Source organism: Thalassophryne amazonica, chromosome 9 (genome assembly GCF_902500255.1).
Source record: "Thalassophryne amazonica chromosome 9, fThaAma1.1, whole genome shotgun sequence".
In the NCBI taxonomy this organism is placed as follows: domain Eukaryota; kingdom Metazoa; phylum Chordata; class Actinopteri; order Batrachoidiformes; family Batrachoididae; genus Thalassophryne; species Thalassophryne amazonica.
Window position 1 is genome coordinate 7,201,888 of NC_047111.1, and position 21,135 is coordinate 7,223,022.

General features: G+C 35.9%; 1 protein-coding gene across 1 annotated transcript in view; it reads right to left on the bottom strand.

Annotated features, from left to right (window-relative positions):
• Positions 1-15,576: 15,576 nt before the first annotated feature.
• srrm3 (serine/arginine repetitive matrix 3) overlaps positions 15,577-21,135 on the bottom strand; it is a 304,377-nt gene continuing 298,818 nt past the window's right edge. The window contains exon 14 of the mRNA XM_034177539.1: positions 15,577-16,073. Coding sequence (XP_034033430.1) covers positions 15,815-16,073 — 259 coding nt within the window. The 3' untranslated portion in view covers positions 15,577-15,814. The remainder of the gene's footprint in view (positions 16,074-21,135) is intronic.

Here is a 21,135-nt window from a genome sequence, read left to right on the forward strand (position 1 = left end):
TTGATTTGTGAAGTTCCAGAACAAGAATGCTATATGAATGTATTAATGTAAAGCAGTGGGTTCTAGAATGTGGCACATTGTTGGACAAAGTTCTGGAAGTGTAAATTAACAAGCTCTGTAAGATGTGTTGTCAGTGGCAACAACAATGGCTGAAACACAACAAATATTTTCCATTTAAGTTGTATTTACATTGTTTTAAGTTACAAGGCAAACTAACTTGGAGTATTAATAATAATAATCTTATTTGCCAAGAATTTACATAATATTATTATTATTATTGTTGTTGTTATTATTTTCTTAATCTACATTCTAATAAATCCCAGGCAGTTAAATGTCAAAGATTGTCATCTTGGAGATGACAATCTCGCTTAATCTGCATCGTCTCAGTCCACTCAGTTGTAGTACGGGACCGCAGTGAAATTAGTTTTACGTTGGATATTCGACAGCTATTCGACAGACATTCGCTCCGGTTTTCCCTCTTCTTTGCTGCGGGTAAACGTCCTCTTCGCTCCGGTTAATCCTCTTCTTTGCTCCGGCTACAGAGCGACTCTGAGCAAGCCACTCCAACATTTCAAGTGCCCCCATATTGCAAACGTTATAGTAAACAAGCGGAGACAGTAGACGGCTACGTCGAGTACCAACTTTCTGTTTTCAAAATAAAAAGGTGGGCTATTTAAACCAGAGATATTGTGTTGAAACCTATTGAGAAGCTCTTGAGCTAAAATGCTAATATTTACATTTAAAAAAAATAAAAAATATGACCAGACTTAAAATGCAAAAACAGATTTAAAATGTAAAAACAAGAGGTGTATCTCATGCAGCCAGTGCATTTTAAATCTGTTCATATTTTAAATTAATTTTTATATGTAAATATTAGCATTTTAGTTCAATAGCTTCGAGGTCATGTGATCAATTGACTCAAAATCCACGTGGAATCATAGTACTCAACTGGCTGCATGAGATACACCTCTTGATTTTGCATTTTAAATCTGTTCATATTTTAAATTGATTTTTATATGTAAATATTAGCATTTTAGGTCAATAACTTTGAGGTCACGTGATCAATTGACTCAAAATCAGTGTCAAATCATAGTACTCAACTGGCTGCATGAGATACACCTCTTGTTTTTACATTTTAAATCTATTCTTTTTTTAAATTAATTTCAAATGTAAATATTAGCATTTTAGCTCAATAACTTTGAGGTCATGTGATCAATTGACTCAAAATCAGTGTCAAATCATAGTACTCAACTGGCTGCATGAGATACACCTCTTGATTTTGCATTTTAAATCTGTTCATATTTTAAATTGATTTTTATATGTAAATATTAGCATTTTAGGTCAATAACTTTGAGGTCACGTGATCAATTGACTCAAAATTAGTGTCAAATCATAGTACTCAACTGGCTGCATGAGATACACCTCTTGATTTTGCATTTTAAATCTGTTCATATTTTAAATTGATTTTTATATGTAAATATTAGCATTTTAGGTCAATAACTTTGAGGTCACGTGATCAATTGACTCAAAATCAGTGTCAAATCATAGTACTCAACTGGCTGCATGAGATACACCTCTTGTTTTTACATTTTAAATCTATTCTTTTTTAAAATTAATTTCAAATGTAAATATTAGCATTTTAGCTCAACAACTTTGAGGTCACGTGATCAATTGACTCAAAATTAGTGTCAAATCATAGTACTCAACTGGCTGCATGAGATACACCTCTTGATTTTGCATTTTAAATCTGTTCATATTTTAAATTGATTTTTATATGTAAATATTAGCATTTTAGTTCAATAGCTTCGAGGTCATGTGATCAATTGACTCAAAATTAGTGTCAAATCATAGTACTCAACTGGCTGCATGAGATACACCTCTTGATTTTGCATTTTAAATCTGTTCATATTTTAAATTGATTTTTATATGTAAATATTAGCATTTTAGGTCAATAACTTTGAGGTCACGTGATCAATTGACTCAAAATCAGTGTCAAATCATAGTACTCAACTGGCTGCATGAGATACACCTCTTGTTTTTACATTTTAAATCTATTCTTTTTTAAAATTAATTTCAAATGTAAATATTAGCATTTTAGCTCAACAACTTTGAGGTCACGTGATCAATTGACTCAAAATTAGTGTCAAATCATAGTACTCAACTGGCTGCATGAGATACACCTCTTGATTTTGCATTTTAAATCTGTTCATATTTTAAATTGATTTTTATATGTAAATATTAGCATTTTAGTTCAATAGCTTCGAGGTCATGTGATCAATTGACTCAAAATTAGTGTCAAATCATAGTACTCAACTGGCTGCATGAGATACACCTCTTGATTTTGCATTTTAAATCTGTTCATATTTTAAATTGATTTTTATATGTAAATATTAGCATTTTAGTTCAATAGCTTCGAGGTCATGTGATCAATTGACTCAAAATCCACGTGGAATCATAGTACTCAACTGGCTGCATGAGATACACCTCTTGATTTTGCATTTTAAATCTGTTCATATTTTAAATTGATTTTTATATGTAAATATTAGCATTTTAGGTCAATAACTTTGAGGTCACGTGATCAATTGACTCAAAATCAGTGTCAAATCATAGTACTCAACTGGCTGCATGAGATACACCTCTTGTTTTTACATTTTAAATCTATTCTTTTTTAAAATTAATTTCAAATGTAAATATTAGCATTTTAGCTCAACAACTTTGAGGTCACGTGATCAATTGACTCAAAATTAGTGTCAAATCATAGTACTCAACTGGCTGCATGAGATACACCTCTTGATTTTGCATTTTAAATCTGTTCATATTTTAAATTGATTTTTATATGTAAATATTAGCATTTTAGTTCAATAGCTTCGAGGTCATGTGATCAATTGACTCAAAATTAGTGTCAAATCATAGTACTCAACTGGCTGCATGAGATACACCTCTTGATTTTGCATTTTAAATCTGTTCATATTTTAAATTGATTTTTATATGTAAATATTAGCATTTTAGTTCAATAGCTTCGAGGTCATGTGATCAATTGACTCAAAATCCACGTGGAATCATAGTACTCAACTGGCTGCATGAGATACACCTCTTGATTTTGCATTTTAAATCTGTTCATATTTTAAATTGATTTTTATATGTAAATATTAGCATTTTAGTTCAATAGCTTCGAGGTCATGTGATCAATTGACTCAAATCCACGTGGAATCATAGTACTCAACTGGCTGCATGAGATACACCTCTTGATTTTGCATTTTAAATCTGTTCATATTTTAAATTGATTTTTATATGTAAATATTAGCATTTTAGTTCAATAGCTTCGAGGTCATGTGATCAATTGACTCAAAATCCACGTGGAATCATAGTACTCAACTGGCTGCATGAGATACACCTCTTGATTTTGCATTTTAAATCTGTTCATATTTTAAATTGATTTTTATATGTAAATATTAGCATTTTAGGTCAATAACTTTGAGGTCACGTGATCAATTGACTCAAAATCAGTGTCAAATCATAGTACTCAACTGGCTGCATGAGATACACCTCTTGATTTTGCATTTTAAATCTGTTCATATTTTAAATTGATTTTTATATGTAAATATTAGCATTTTAGTTCAATAGCTTCGAGGTCATGTGATCAATTGACTCAAAATCCACGTGGAATCATAGTACTCAACTGGCTGCATGAGATACACCTCTTGATTTTGCATTTTAAATCTGTTCATATTTTAAATTGATTTTTATATGTAAATATTAGCATTTTAGTTCAATAGCTTCGAGGTCATGTGATCAATTGACTCAAAATCCACGTGGAATCATAGTACTCAACTGGCTGCATGAGATACACCTCTTGATTTTGCATTTTAAATCTGTTCATATTTTAAATTGATTTTTATATGTAAATATTAGCATTTTAGTTCAATAGCTTCGAGGTCATGTGATCAATTGACTCAAAATCCACGTGGAATCATAGTACTCAACTGGCTGCATGAGATACACCTCTTGATTTTGCATTTTAAATCTGTTCATATTTTAAATTGATTTTTATATGTAAATATTAGCATTTTAGGTCAATAACTTTGAGGTCACGTGATCAATTGACTCAAAATCAGTGTCAAATCATAGTACTCAACTGGCTGCATGAGATACACCTCTTGATTTTGCATTTTAAATCTGTTCATATTTTAAATTGATTTTTATATGTAAATATTAGCATTTTAGTTCAATAGCTTCGAGGTCATGTGATCAATTGACTCAAAATCCACGTGGAATCATAGTACTCAACTGGCTGCATGAGATACACCTCTTGTTTTTGCATTTTAAATCTGTTCATATTTTAAATTGATTTTTATATGTAAATATTAGCATTTAGTTCAATAGCTTCGAGGTCATGTGATCAATTGACTCAAATCCACGTGGAATCATAGTACTCAACTGGCTGCATGAGATACACCTCTTGATTTTGCATTTTAAATCTGTTCATATTTTAAATTGATTTTTATATGTAAATATTAGCATTTTAGGTCAATAACTTTGAGGTCACGTGATCAATTGACTCAAAATCAGTGTCAAATCATAGTACTCAACTGGCTGCATGAGATACACCTCTTGTTTTTGCATTTTAAATCTGTTCATATTTTAAATTGATTTTTATATGTAAATATTAGCATTTTAGTTCAATAGCTTCGAGGTCATGTGATCAATTGACTCAAAATCCACGTGGAATCATAGTACTCAACTGGCTGCATGAGATACACCTCTTGATTTTGCATTTTAAATCTGTTCATATTTTAAATTGATTTTTATATGTAAATATTAGCATTTTAGGTCAATAACTTTGAGGTCACGTGATCAATTGACTCAAAATCAGTGTCAAATCATAGTACTCAACTGGCTGCATGAGATACACCTCTTGTTTTTACATTTTAAATCTATTCTTTTTTTAAATTAATTTCAAATGTAAATATTAGCATTTTAGCTCAATAACTTTGAGGTCATGTGATCAATTGACTCAAAATCAGTGTCAAATCATAGTACTCAACTGGCTGCATGAGATACACCTCTTGATTTTGCATTTTAAATCTGTTCATATTTTAAATTGATTTTTATATGTAAATATTAGCATTTTAGCTCAATAACTTTGAGGTCATGTGATCAATTGACTCAAAATCAGTGTCAAATCATAGTACTCAACTGGCTGCATGAGATACACCTCTTGTTTTTGCATTTTAAATCTGTTCATATTTTAAATTGATTTTTATATGTAAATATTAGCATTTTAGTTCAATAGCTTCGAGGTCATGTGATCAATTGACTCAAAATCCACGTGGAATCATAGTACTCAACTGGCTGCATGAGATACACCTCTTGATTTTGCATTTTAAATCTGTTCATATTTTAAATTGATTTTTATATGTAAATATTAGCATTTTAGGTCAATAACTTTGAGGTCACGTGATCAATTGACTCAAAATTAGTGTCAAATCATAGTACTCAACTGGCTGCATGAGATACACCTCTTGATTTTGCATTTTAAATCTGTTCATATTTTAAATTGATTTTTATATGTAAATATTAGCATTTTAGTTCAATAGCTTCGAGGTCATGTGATCAATTGACTCAAAATTAGTGTCAAATCATAGTACTCAACTGGCTGCATGAGATACACCTCTTGATTTTGCATTTTAAATCTGTTCATATTTTAAATTGATTTTTATATGTAAATATTAGCATTTTAGTTCAATAGCTTCGAGGTCATGTGATCAATTGACTCAAAATCCACGTGGAATCATAGTACTCAACTGGCTGCATGAGATACACCTCTTGATTTTGCATTTTAAATCTGTTCATATTTTAAATTGATTTTTATATGTAAATATTAGCATTTTAGTTCAATAGCTTCGAGGTCATGTGATCAATTGACTCAAAATCCACGTGGAATCATAGTACTCAACTGGCTGCATGAGATACACCTCTTGATTTTGCATTTTAAATCTGTTCATATTTTAAATTGATTTTTATATGTAAATATTAGCATTTTAGTTCAATAGCTTCGAGGTCATGTGATCAATTGACTCAAAATCAGTGTCAAATCATAGTACTCAACTGGCTGCATGAGATACACCTCTTGTTTTTACATTTTAAATCTATTCTTTTTTAAAATTAATTTCAAATGTAAATATTAGCATTTTAGCTCAACAACTTTGAGGTCACGTGATCAATTGACTCAAAATTAGTGTCAAATCATAGTACTCAACTGGCTGCATGAGATACACCTCTTGATTTTGCATTTTAAATCTGTTCATATTTTAAATTGATTTTATATGTAAATATTAGCATTTTAGTTCAATAGCTTCGAGGTCATGTGATCAATTGACTCAAAATTAGTGTCAAATCATAGTACTCAACTGGCTGCATGAGATACACCTCTTGATTTTGCATTTTAAATCTGTTCATATTTTAAATTGATTTTATATGTAAATATTAGCATTTTAGTTCAATAGCTTCGAGGTCATGTGATCAATTGACTCAAAATCCACGTGGAATCATAGTACTCAACTGGCTGCATGAGATACACCTCTTGATTTTGCATTTTAAATCTGTTCATATTTTAAATTGATTTTTATATGTAAATATTAGCATTTTAGTTCAATAGCTTCGAGGTCATGTGATCAATTGACTCAAAATCCACGTGGAATCATAGTACTCAACTGGCTGCATGAGATACACCTCTTGTTTTTGCATTTTAAATCTGTTCATATTTTAAATTGATTTTTATATGTAAATATTAGCATTTTAGTTCAATAGCTTCGAGGTCATGTGATCAATTGACTCAAAATCCACGTGGAATCATAGTACTCAACTGGCTGCATGAGATACACCTCTTGATTTTGCATTTTAAATCTGTTCATATTTTAAATTGATTTTTATATGTAAATATTAGCATTTTAGGTCAATAACTTTGAGGTCACGTGATCAATTGACTCAAAATCAGTGTCAAATCATAGTACTCAACTGGCTGCATGAGATACACCTCTTGATTTTGCATTTTAAATCTGTTCATATTTTAAATTGATTTTTATATGTAAATATTAGCATTTTAGTTCAATAGCTTCGAGGTCATGTGATCAATTGACTCAAAATCCACGTGGAATCATAGTACTCAACTGGCTGCATGAGATACACCTCTTGATTTTGCATTTTAAATCTGTTCATATTTTAAATTGATTTTTATATGTAAATATTAGCATTTTAGTTCAATAGCTTCGAGGTCATGTGATCAATTGACTCAAATCCACGTGGAATAATAGTACTCAACTGGCTGCATGAGATACACCTCTTGATTTTGCATTTTAAATCTGTTCATATTTTAAATTGATTTTTATATGTAAATATTAGCATTTTAGTTCAATAGCTTCGAGGTCATGTGATCAATTGACTCAAAATCCACGTGGAATCATAGTACTCAACTGGCTGCATGAGATACACCTCTTGTTTTTGCATTTTAAATCTGTTCATATTTTAAATTGATTTTTATATGTAAATATTAGCATTTTAGTTCAATAGCTTCGAGGTCATGTGATCAATTGACTCAAAATCCACGTGGAATCATAGTACTCAACTGGCTGCATGAGATACACCTCTTGATTTTGCATTTTAAATCTGTTCATATTTTAAATTGATTTTTATATGTAAATATTAGCATTTTAGGTCAATAACTTTGAGGTCACGTGATCAATTGACTCAAAATCAGTGTCAAATCATAGTACTCAACTGGCTGCATGAGATACACCTCTTGTTTTTGCATTTTAAATCTGTTCATATTTTAAATTGATTTTTATATGTAAATATTAGCATTTTAGTTCAATAGCTTCGAGGTCATGTGATCAATTGACTCAAAATCCACGTGGAATCATAGTACTCAACTGGCTGCATGAGATACACCTCTTGTTTTTACATTTTAAATCTTCATATTTTAAATTGATTTTTATATGTAAATATTAGCATTTTAGCTCAATAACTTTGAGGTCACGTGATCAATTGACTCAAAATTAGTGTCAAATCATAGTACTCAACTGGCTGCATGAGATACACCTCTTGTTTTTGCATTTTAAATCTTCATATTTTAAATTGATTTTTATATGTAAATATTAGCATTTTAGTTCAATAGCTTCGAGGTCATGTGATCAATTGACTCAAAATGAGTCTAACTGAGGCTAACTGATCACCTGCAGAGGAATGGTCTATTTGAAGAGTTTCAGTCAGGTTTTAGAATTCATCATAGTACAGAAACAGCATTAGTGAAGGTTACAAATGATCTTCTTATGGCCTCAGACAGTGGACTCATCTCTGTGCTTGTTCTGTTAGACCTCAGTGCTGCTTTTGATACTGTTGACCATAAAATTTTATTACAGAGATTAGAGCATGCCATAGGTATTAAAGGCACTGCGCTGCGGTGGTTTGAATCATATTTGTCTAATAGATTACAGTTTGTTCATGTAAATGGGGAATCTTCTTCACAGACTAAAGTTAATTATGGAGTTCCACAAGGTTCTGTGCTAGGACCAATGTTATTCACTTTATACATGTTTCCCTTAGGCAGTATTATTAGACGGTATTGCTTAAATTTTCATTGTTACGCAGATGATACCCAGCTTTATCTATCCATGAAGCCAGAGGACAAACACCAATTAGCTAAACTGCAGGATTGTCTTACAGACATAAAGACATGGATGACCTCTAATTTCCTGCTTTTAAACTCAGATAAAACTGAAGTTATTGTACTTGGCCCCACAAATCTTAGAAGCATGGTGTCTAACCAGATCGTTACTCTGGATGGCATTTCCCTGATCTCTAGTAATACTGTGAGAAATCTTGGAGTCATTTTTGATCAGGATATGTCATTCAAAGCGCATATTAAACAAATATGTAGGACTGCTTTTTGCATTTACGCAATATCTCTAAAATCAGAAAGGTCTTGTCTCAGAGTGATGCTGAAAAATTAATTCATGCATTTATTTCCTCTAGGCTGGACTATTGTAATTCATTATTATCAGGTTGTCCTAAAAGTTCCCTAAAAAGCCTTCAGTTGGTTCAGAATGCTGCAGCTAGTGTACTGACGGGGACTAGAAGGAGAGAGCATATCTCACCCGTGTTGGCCTCTCTTCATTGGCTTCCTGTTAATTCTAGAATAGAATTTAAAATTCTTCTTCTTACTTATAAGGTTTTGAATAATCAGGTCCCATCTTATCTTAGGGACCTCGTAGTACCATATTACCCCATTAGAGCGCTTCGCTCTCAGACTGCAGGCGTACTTGTAGTTCCTAGGGTTTGTAAGAGTAGAATGGGAGGCAGAGCCTTCAGCTTTCAGGCTCCTCTCCTGTGGAACCAGCTCCCAATTCAGATCAGGGAGACAGACACCCTCTCTACTTTTAAGATTAGGCTTAAAACTTTCCTTTTCGCTAAGGCTTATAGTTAGGGCTGGATCAGGTGACCCTGGACCATCCCTTGGTTATGCTGCTTTAGACGTAGACTGCTGGGGGGTTCCCATGATGCACTGTTTCTTTCTCTTTTTGCTCCGTATGCACCACTCTGCATTTAATCATTAGTGATCGATCTCTGCTCCCCTTCACAGCATGTCTTTTTCCTGGTTCTTTCCCTCAGCCCCAACCAGTCCCAGCAGAAGACTGCCCCTCCCTGAGCCTGGTTCTGCTGGAGGTTTCTTCCTGTTAAAAGGGAGTTTTTCCTTCCCACTGTAGCCAAGTGCTTGCTCATAGGGGGTCGTTTTGACCGTTGGGGTTTTTCATAATTATTGTATGGCCTTGCCTTACAATATAGAGCGCCTTGGGGCAACTGTTTGTTGTGATTTGGCGCTATATAAGAAAAAAGTTGATTGATTGATTGATTGATTGAAAATCCACATGGAATCATAGTACTCAACTGGCTGCATGAGATACACCTCTTGATTTTGCATTTTAAATCTGTTCATATTTAAAATTGATTTTTATATGTAAATATTAGCATTTTAGGTCAATAACTTTGAGGTCACGTGATCAATTGACTCAAAATCAGTGTCAAATCATAGTACTCAACTGGCTGCATGAGATACACCTCTTGTTTTTGCATTTTAAATCTGTTCATATTTTAAATTGATTTTTATATGTAAATATTAGCATTTTAGTTCAATAGCTTCGAGGTCATGTGATCAATTGACTCAAAATCCACGTGGAATCATAGTACTCAACTGGCTGCATGAGATACACCTCTTGATTTTGCATTTTAAATCTATTCATATTTTAAATTGATTTTTATATGTAAATATTAGCATTTTAGTTCAATAGCTTCGAGGTCATGTGATCAATTGACTCAAAATCCACGTGGAATCATAGTACTCAACTGGCTGCATGAGATACACCTCTTGATTTTGCATTTTAAATCTGTTCATATTTTAAATTGATTTTTATATGTAAATATTAGCATTTTAGGTCAATAACTTTGAGGTCACGTGATCAATTGACTCAAAATCAGTGTCAAATCATAGTACTCAACTGGCTGCATGAGATACACCTCTTGTTTTTGCATTTTAAATCTGTTCATATTTTAAATTGATTTTTATATGTAAATATTAGCATTTTAGTTCAATAGCTTTGAGGTCACGTGATCAATTGACTCAAAATTAGTGTCAAATCATAGTACTCAACTGGCTGCATGAGATACACCTCTTGTTTTTACATTTTAAATCTGTTCATATTTTAAATTGATTTTTATATGTAAATATTAGCATTTTAGTTCAATAGCTTCGAGGTCATGTGATCAATTGACTCAAAATCCACGTGGAATCATAGTACTCAACTGGCTGCATGAGATACACCTCTTGATTTTGCATTTTAAATCTGTTCATATTTTAAATTGATTTTTATATGTAAATATTAGCATTTTAGTTCAATAGCTTTGAGGTCACGTGATCAATTGACTCAAAATTAGTGTCAAATCATAGTACTCAACTGGCTGCATGAGATACACCTCTTGTTTTTACATTTTAAATCTATTCTTTTTTTAAATTAATTTCAAATGTAAATATTAGCATTTTAGTTCAATAGCTTTGAGGTCACGTGATCAATTGACTCAAAATTAGTGTCAAATCATAGTACTCAACTGGCTGCATGAGATACACCTCTTGTTTTTGCATTTTAAATCTGTTCATATTTTAAATTGATTTTTATATGTAAATATTAGCATTTTAGTTCAATAACTTTGAGGTCACGTGATCAATTGACTCAAAATCAGTGTCAAATCATAGTACTCAACTGGCTGCATGAGATACACCTCTTGTTTTTACATTTTAAATCTATTCTTTTTTTAAATTAATTTCAAATGTAAATATTAGCATTTTAGCTCAATAACTTTGAGGTCATGTGATCAATTGACTCAAAATTAGTGTCAAATCATAGTACTCAACTGGCTGCATGAGATACACCTCTTGATTTTGCATTTTAAATCTGTTCATATTTTAAATTGATTTTTATATGTAAATATTAGCATTTTAGTTCAATAGCTTCGAGGTCATGTGATCAATTGACTCAAAATCCACGTGGAATCATAGTACTCAACTGGCTGCATGAGATACACCTCTTGATTTTGCATTTTAAATCTGTTCATATTTTAAATTGATTTTTATATGTAAATATTAGCATTTTAGTTCAATAACTTTGAGGTCACGTGATCAATTGACTCAAAATCAGTGTCAAATCATAGTACTCAACTGGCTGCATGAGATACACCTCTTGTTTTTACATTTTAAATATATTCTTTTTTTTATTAATTTTAAATATAAATATTAGCATTTTAGCTTAACAGCTTCTTAGTGGCTTTAAACACAATATCTCGGATCTGGATGTATTTGCTGTGGCGATCCCGAGCAAAACGGCGGGACCAGCTGAATGAACATCATCTCTGGTTTGAATATCCCACCTTTTTATTTTGAAAACAGGATGTTGGTACTCGCTGTAGCCGTGTTCTAGCTTCGTGTGTTTACTATAAAGTCTGCAATACGGGCGCACTTGAAATGTTGGAGCGGCTTGCTCAGAGTCGCTCTGTAGCCGGAGTAAAGAAGAGGAGCGAATGGCTGTCAAATATCCAACGTAAAACTAACTTCACTGCGGTTAAAAACCGGTACTGGTTTTGGCTGGGGAAGTAAATGTGAGGTGCTCAGTAGAAATGCCATCCTTCATGTATATACTCACGTCAATTTTTTTTTTTTTTTTACATTTTTCTTTAGATTACTTTTAAAAATTACAAAAGGAAGTGTCCAGAATGTCTTGGAGGACACCATGTGCCGCTAGCTTCATTTAAAAACTGCCAGAAGATACAAGAATATTCTGGAAACACGGAGAATGTTCTTGAAAATAGAAATGTTAGAATCATGTCAAGTGTACTACAGTATTCTAGAAGTTTGAGGGACATGACAGATTTCTGCAGAAAGATCTGGATAACTGCTGCTTTAGTTTATGAACATTCGGGATTTTAGGATTCAAATCAAACGTTTAGTTTGTTTGTTTTTTGGGGGGAGCACAAGAAAGAATGTTACTCATCACTGCCACCTGTAGGCACTCATGGTATCAACAGAAATGAACTCAAAGAAAACCAGCATAAGATTATCATAGTTTCCCCACTTGTTAGTGTTTATTATCAGGTAATAACTTGTAGACTACAAGGAATGTCTGGCAGAATTAAAAGGGGCGGTGCTATACTTGGAATGAATGACCAGGTCAGTGGATTAACATACTAGAAGCGGGTCAGACCTGCTTCCACCAGGTCTGTAACACAGCGTGACCAGTGACAGACATAACAAATGACGAGGGAAACTTTGACCAATCCCTGACTAAATCCCCAGTTTGTGTTTTATTATACAGGCGCTGTCGACAGATGAGGCATCACGCCACCTCTTGGATACATTGTTCTCTAGAAGCTGGTCAGCAGGAGATATTTGGGTTCAAACATGTAGAAAGCAGCCCAAAGCTGGAATAATGATGCTTTGGTTCTGTTCAAAGCATCTTCATGAGGGCACACATGAAAGATCTGATCAGTCACGCCTCCACACACGCAAAGAGTTTGACATCTTGCGTTGGACTCAACATCACAACAGGTTAAAAAAAACGTGGCAGCACAAATCGAAGGATTAAATGTGGGCAAAGACTTTACACCTGCACATTAATCTGATCATGAAAATACACCGTCGCCACAATTAGGACTAGTGTTTAGACAAATACAGCACATTTTTAAAAAAGGGAATACGAGATAACTCATTATTAAAGCATGATCCAGCTGCTTTTACAGCTCATGTAAAATGATAAATAGTCAAATAAATTATGCAATAAATAATAAATAAAGTGGATCCATAAATATTTGTGGTCAACACAAACCAGATGTGTGCATGGATAATTTTTGCAGAGTTTTCTTTTTTTTATGTACATCAGCCTGCGACACAGTCGACATAACTATCTCATCGGTCACTGCAGAGCAGGTGCACACACTCACTCACATGCACGCAGTCACAATGTTAGAACCAACATAATCTAACAGGGAGAGAGCAAAAGTACACAATACATAGTGTTTCTGTCCCATTTCACCTGTGTGTGTGTGTGTGTGTGTGTGCAGGTGGTTGACAGACTGTACAGGTCAGCTATCAGGCAGCATGTCTCTGCTGATGCATCATCATGCTGAGTTGCCACCAAAAACAAAAAAACCCCTTCAATCTACATGGAATATACAGTGCATAGTTTACAAAGCCAGAACATAAGAGTTTACATCTATACAGACAAAGCTATACAATTTTATTATTAAAAAAGCCCCCCCACCCCACTTTTTTTTTGCTTCCTATTTCATCTGCGTACTTTCTTTCTTTGTTCGACATGTCATTGATCTCTGTGCTTTGATGAAACAGAAGTCTCTGAGGGTTAAATGATGAGTAAACTCTTATCTGTTGATGTGTCTTTTTGCCTTCTAGTTGAGGAATGTGTGTGTGTCGTTTTAATTCATTCATTTTTGGTTGCTTGACAGAAGGAGAGAAAGTGCAAACATACAGTAATTGTTGTTCTTGAGGCTCGACCACTTAGTGTTTGACACGCGGTAACGAAGTGTTGCTCAGACAAGTTCATCAGTCGACATTACTGATCTGCAGTGACGCTTTAAATTTATCGTCACCAACTCACTGATCACAATTTTGACACACTGGCTGCCACAATGTAGTGGCAGCAGTCTCCTCTCTGTGAGACCAACACAGGAGTCGCACAGTCGCACAAGAGCGATTACAAGGTTGAGCAAAAACCACCTTTCACACGGGGCTACCTGACAAGATGTGGCATGCCATCACATTAGGACGAGTTCAGCGGCATGCACGCAGAGAGCGTTAACATGCTATCTGGACATAAGATGAGTTCCTGTTAAATGTGGGAAATAACTCAGAGGGGATCAAACTCTGGCAGCAATAAAGAAAACTGTGGGTTTGGGTTGGACGGCATTCCATATGTCCAGAAAATGGACACTTAAAAACCACCGACGGTTGAGTTGGATAACAACAAAATTCCAGGCTACACAAACATATTAAACTCTTAGCACACAGGCTGGAATTGACATGAGTTAATTTTGTCTTTTACCAACATTTCAGTCTTTCTTCTGGTCTTGAACTAAAATGGAACTTGTAACAAACAAGTGTTATTGTTGCTGCTGAACTGTTGTTTTTACTGGTTTCTGCTGATATCTCACATGAATTTTTGCAGATAACCGATTATCGCCGGGTGTTTCTCACATGCTTTTTTTAAAATGATGGTTAGTAGGGTTGGGTATCGAGAACCAGTTCTTTTCAGGTATCGTTAAGAAACGATTCAATCCACCAATATCAACAGTCTTTTTGCCTAACGATTCCCTTATCGGTCCTTCAGAGCAGCCGTTGTTTTTGAGGGTGTTTGTTGGGAAAATGATCATTTCTCTACGTTGATTACAGACCCTGCAGCGGCTCTGTAATCAACCGCTTCACTTTGAAGCGCGAACCAATGAAGCAGTGCTTCGATCTGCTGGTTCGTTGGTTCTTTGATTCACTGCTCTTCATAAGCGGCAAGTCCGCTTCTTAACCCCTCTCAAAGCCATTAAATTATGTCAATCGTGAGTCACTTTTGTGTGGATTAAAGTCACTAATTTTTTTCCTCCCAAAATGAGACGTCCTGTATTCTTTATAAATTACATCCTGATGTGCAGCACAGTCAACTGCCAATAATGTCTGAAAGGAAATGCTTTTGACAAAAACTACAGATTTTGTTGATTTCTCGTATGTCCAGAGATCAAGGATCCACCATGTAGAGTTTATTATATCCAGAATTTAAGGATCCAGTGACCAATTTCATATTTTTTACTTTAAGACTCAATAAAATGTTGTTGACATAGAAAACCTGTAAAACCTACTTTTAGTAGAGAGAGGTATTGATAAGGGAATCAAATCGATAAGCAGAATAGATAATGGTATAGATATCGATAAAATCTTATCAATACCCATCCCTAAGGTTAGTTGACCCCGACTCGACTTGTGTTGATATAAGTCGTGCAGCCCCTAGTGGTGGTAACCCATACATGGGTACGTGAATACACGAACGATGAAAGCCAATTTCAGAGTACAGGATGCATTTCTCCTCTTTGATCCAGGTTCATAGCAATAATGGATTAAAGTGGAGGACTTTGGGTCCTGGATTATACTTGGACACTGTTCGAGATCCATTGAGCAGGACGGCTTCACTGCATTTCTCTGTTGTGTGCTTTGTGTTCAGAAGCCGGGGCTGTCATAGCTGCTTCGACTGGAGCGACTGTGGTGACTGCGTGAGTGACTCCTGCTCCAGCTCCGGCTCCTGCTCCAGCTCTGGCTTCGGCTGTGGCTTCGGTTATTGTGGCTTCGGCTGTGGCTCCTGCTGCGGCTGTAGCTGCTGTAGCTACGACTGCGACTGCGACTGGACCGCGAGGGGCTGCTGTCGTAGCTCGATGACGAAGGACTGGGCCGATAGTAGGGAATCGGCCGTTTCCGAGCACTGAGGAAATGATAAAGGTAAAGAATGAACTGTTAGAATCTGTTCTCCAGAACGGTGAAATAATCTGAACACTGTTCAGCCAAGAGAACCTGACATTGCTCACTGAAAAGGTGTGCTACGCTCACCGCGAGGAGGAGAGTGCTGATATGAGCAATGGACAACATTAGCAATGTGCAACATGAACAACTCCATGCGTCTGCACAAACAATAGCACTCTTGTAGGAATGGCTATAAAGTTATGACCACAGTCAGCCTAAATCAGCACAAACTGTTATGTAAGAAGAAACAAGACCTCTTTTGCAAAAACAAATGGCACTTAAACTGAGAAGACAATCAGTAATAGCAATGTGTTAAAATACTTCTGGTTCACGCTTTTGCAGATGACATTATGTTTTACACTACCAGAAGGGATAAAGTGGAGAGGAAGCAAGAATAACAGAAAAAAGGTCTAGATGAAAGATGTTATCAACTCAACAAGAAAAAAGACAGACTGTTTGAGGTTTAATGAAGTTCAAATTTTAGACGTTAGATTTCATGTGAAGTTATTGGAAGACTAAAGTCTACTCTAATTTGAGCAACGTTTGTCTGTTCTCCAAGGTTCTACTTCTTCCAGGTTCTTTGGCTGATTTCCTTCAAACTTAATACATGGATGAAGGTCAACCCTAGGATTGGCCTTAAAGAGTTTGTTTGAGCAAAGATCAAGATCATTAGGTTCAAAGATCAAAATACTGATTTCTCACTCTGATGTCCAACAAGCTTGACACACATACCTTCATGGGTTCTGGAATTGCCCAGGTGAGATCAAATTGAGGTCAAAGGTAAAAATTTAAGCTTTTTTTTTTCTCAATTCAATTTGTACCAAATTTTGCATATGAATGTGGGTACCAGAATTGCTGAGTAAGGCCAAATTTGCCAAAGGTCAATCATTGGGGACAAGGTCATATCTGCCTGTCTGTTGTTGTTGTTGGCCAACGTCTCACAGGTCCTTTTGCTGATTTCTACCAAACTTGGAAGGTCAGTGAAGGTTGACCCTGAAACTGCCCTTAAAAATTATTTTTTTGCAACAGTCAGGCACAATGAATTACATTTACATTACATCAACTCAATCTGGATCAAATTTGGCATGCTATTTGGAAAAGAAGGTCACTAGGGTCAAATGTCAGACTGCTGTAGTCCTTCATGACTACAGGTACTATTACCTAGTACAACCCCAATTCCAATGAAGTTGGGACATTGTGTGAAATGTAAATAAAAACAAAATACAATGATTTGCAAATCCTCTTCAATCTATATTCAATTGAATACACCACAAAGACAAGATATTTAATGTTCAAACTGATAAACTTTATTGTTTTTGTGCAAATATTTGCTCATTTTTAAATGGATGCCTGCAACACGTTTCAAAAAAGCTGGGACAGTGGTATGTTAACCACTGTGTTACATCACCTTTCCTTCTAACAACACTCGATAAGCGTTTGTAAGGACACTAATTGTTGAAGCTTTGTAGGTGGAATTCTTTCCCATTCTTGCTTGATGTACAACTTCAGTTGTTTAACAGTCCGGGGTCTTCGTTGTCATATTTTGTGCTTCATAATGCGCCACACATTTTCAGTGGGTGACAGGTCTGGACTGCAGGCAGGCCAGTCTAGTACCTGCACTCTTTTACTACGAAGCCACACTGTTGTAACACGTGCAGAATGTGTCTTGGCATTGTCTTGCTGAAATAAGCAGGGACGTCCCTGAAAAAGACGTTGCTTGGATGCAGCATGTGTTGCTCCAAAACCTGGATGTACCTTTCAGCATTGATGGTGCATCACAGATGTGTAAGTTGTCCATGCCAAGGGCACTAACACACCCCCATACCATCACAGATGCTGGCTTTTGAACTTTGCGCTGGTAACAATCTGGATGGTCTTTTTCTTCTTTTGGAAAGCGCCTTGGGGCAACTGTTGTTGTGATTCGGCGCTATATAAATAAAATTGATTTGATTTGATTTGTCTGGAGGACACGACGTCCATGATTTCCAAAAACAATTTGAAATGTGGACTCATCAGACCACAGCACACTTTTCCACTTTGCGTCTGTCCATTTCAAATGAGCTCAGGCCCAGAGAAGATGTTGATGTTTGGCTTTCGCTGTGCATGGTAGAGTTTTAACTTGCACTTGTAGATGTAGCAACGAACTGACAATGGTTTTCTGAAGTGTTCCTGAGCCGACACGGTAAGATCCTTTACACAATGATGTCGGTTTTTAATGCAGTGCCGTCTGAAGGATCGAAGGTCACGGGCATTCAATGTTGTTTTTCAGCCTCGCCGCTTACATGTAGAACGTTCTCCAGATTCTCATGAATCTTCTGATTATATTATGGACTGTAGATGATGGAATCCCTAAATTCCTTGCAATTGAACATTGAGAAACATTGTTCTTAAACTGTTGGACTGTTTTTTTCACACAGTTGTTCACAAGGTGGTTATCCTCGCCCCATCTTTGCTTGTGAACAGCTGAGCCTTTTGGGGATGCTCCTTTTATACGCAATCATGACACTCACCTGTTTCCAATTAACCTTTTCACCTGTGGAATGTTCCAAACAGGTGTTCTTTGTGCATTCATCCACTTTCCCAGTCTTTTGTTACCACTGTCCCAGCTTTTTTGAAACATGTTGCAGGTATCCATTTCAAAATGAGCAAATATTTGCACAAAAACAATAAAGTTTATCAGTTTGAACATTAAATATCTTGTCTTTGTGGTGTATTCAATTGAATATAGGTTGAAGAGGATTTGCAAATCATTGTATTCTGTTTTTATTTACATTTCACACAATGTCCCAACTTCATTGGAATTGGGGTTGTAAGTTCAACCAGCTAGTGTCAGTGGTAACTGAAGATAAAGAGATACAAAAAAGTGTAAGAATGAATGTTGTGTGACCAAAGAATTATGGCTAGGGCCAAAGGTCAAGTTTATAAAAGACCAGCAATAATGTGTGAGTGGAGTGCAGGAGAAGCCTGGATATATCAAGTGAGAATGCTGAGAAAGATGTCTGGCATTTCAGAATAACAAATTAAAAGAATCAGAGAAACAGCAAACGTAAGATATAAACTGAAGAAAGTACAACAAAATGGTTTGTATGTGATGAGAACAAATGATGTTGGTAAAGCCCACACTAAGAAAACATCAAGAAGAAAATGATTTCCATTATTAAATGCCATGTTAAGAACAGCACCTGTTTGTTTTTGCAAATCAACTTTTCATCACAATCTTCAGTAGCACTGATTTCTTGTCCATTGTTTAAGGTTTTAGTTATTTTGTTTAACTGTGTCATATGCTCACTGATGATGTTGTAACACCAAAGTGACTGAGTACATCGCAAATTGGAGAATCCAGGTGTTGTTTGGCACCCATGGTAGGTCAAACACAAACTTAACTGGTTTTCACAGAAAACGCAGCGCAATTTCATCACAGATCACATGAACAAATTCTAACAGTTACATCAAACCAACATTTTAAAAATGAGTTGCGTGGTGAAGGAGAGGCTGTAAGACACTGTTAGGTTGGCAGATTTGTGATCAGTGCAGGATCTGAAAGAGAGCAGTTATGTGGATTAATAACATCCAAGTGGAAACACACACCCGTGCCGAATAACCACACACAAAACATTCACACTCACAAACATAGCACAGAAATGCACGTCGTTATTAGTGTATTAGCTGCGTCCGTCTTGCATCAGAACTTGGAATTGTGCCATTTTCATCCTGTGTCAGTTCGAAATGGGTGACTATAATTTGCCTGTCCTCAAAATAATTCACCTGATTTGCTGTTTCTTCTACACAAGGAGGAAGTTTTAGTACTTGTGTCACAAGTACTAAAACTGGAAACATTTTTCCAGTTTCATGATGAATCTGTTTAACAACGTACTGAGTAAACTGTCCCTGCGTGTCTCCACATAATTTCCAGTCATCTGTAGTATAATTTCTTTTCTGTGTTCATGTTGTCTGATGTGACGTCGTGGTGAATCCCTGCTCAAAGGGCCTATTTACATGAAATTACATATTTAAATGGGGCGTGGCCAGGGAGGAGTTTGGTTCCACACTCAATTCCACGTTCAATGGGATGTCAAAACTGAAGGTGCGTGGATCCATGCCTATGGACACTTTAATACATCTGAATACATTTGTGCTTATGCCTGATTCAGGGTTTTGGCATACAGAAAGTCCACGCAAGTCTTTGCACATGAGACCCCTGGACTGTTGATGTTGTTTAAAAACACAAAAGTACTTTTCATCCGAATAATCGATAGAATACTAAAATAATCAATAGCTGCAGCCCTAATAGCTATATGTACGAGGTCTATTAGAAAAGTATCCGACCTTTGGCCGGGAAAAAAAAACTGGCTTACCTGGAGGGTTGGAAACCTAATCACCCTCGAAGTACACTCCTTGGGACTCCACACACTTCTCCCAGCGGTGTCGCCACTGTTGGAAGCATTCCAAAAACGCCTCTTTCGGGATGGTGCGCAGCTCCGCCGTCGTTGCAGCCATGATGTCCTCCCTCGTCTCAAAACGTGTTCCTTTTAATGGTCTTTTAATTTTTGGGAACAGCCAGAAGTCACAAGGGGCCATGTCAGGAGAGTATGGAGCCTGTGGAACCACAGGAGTTTGGTTTTTAGACAAATAAGTCCGAATCAAGTTGGAGGAATGAGCTGGCGCGTTGTCGTGGTGGAGGCGCCAATTTCCTGTGGCCCACAACTCCGGTCTCTTGCGCTGTACAGCTTCACGGAGGCGATGGAGGACATCCCTGTAATACTCCTTCGTTACTGTTTGACCCTGTGGTGCGTACTCGTGGTGTACCACACCGCAGGAGTAAAAAAAAACAGTCAGCATTACCTTCACGTTGCTGCGCACTTGGCGCGCCTTCTTCGGTCGTGGCGACGTGGAATGCTTCCACTGTGACGACTGGAATTTTGTTTCCGGGTCGTACCCGTACACCCAGGACTCATCGCCGGTGATAATACTGTCCATAAAGCTGGGATCAGTGTGATTGGAGTCCAGTATGTCCTGTGAGACTT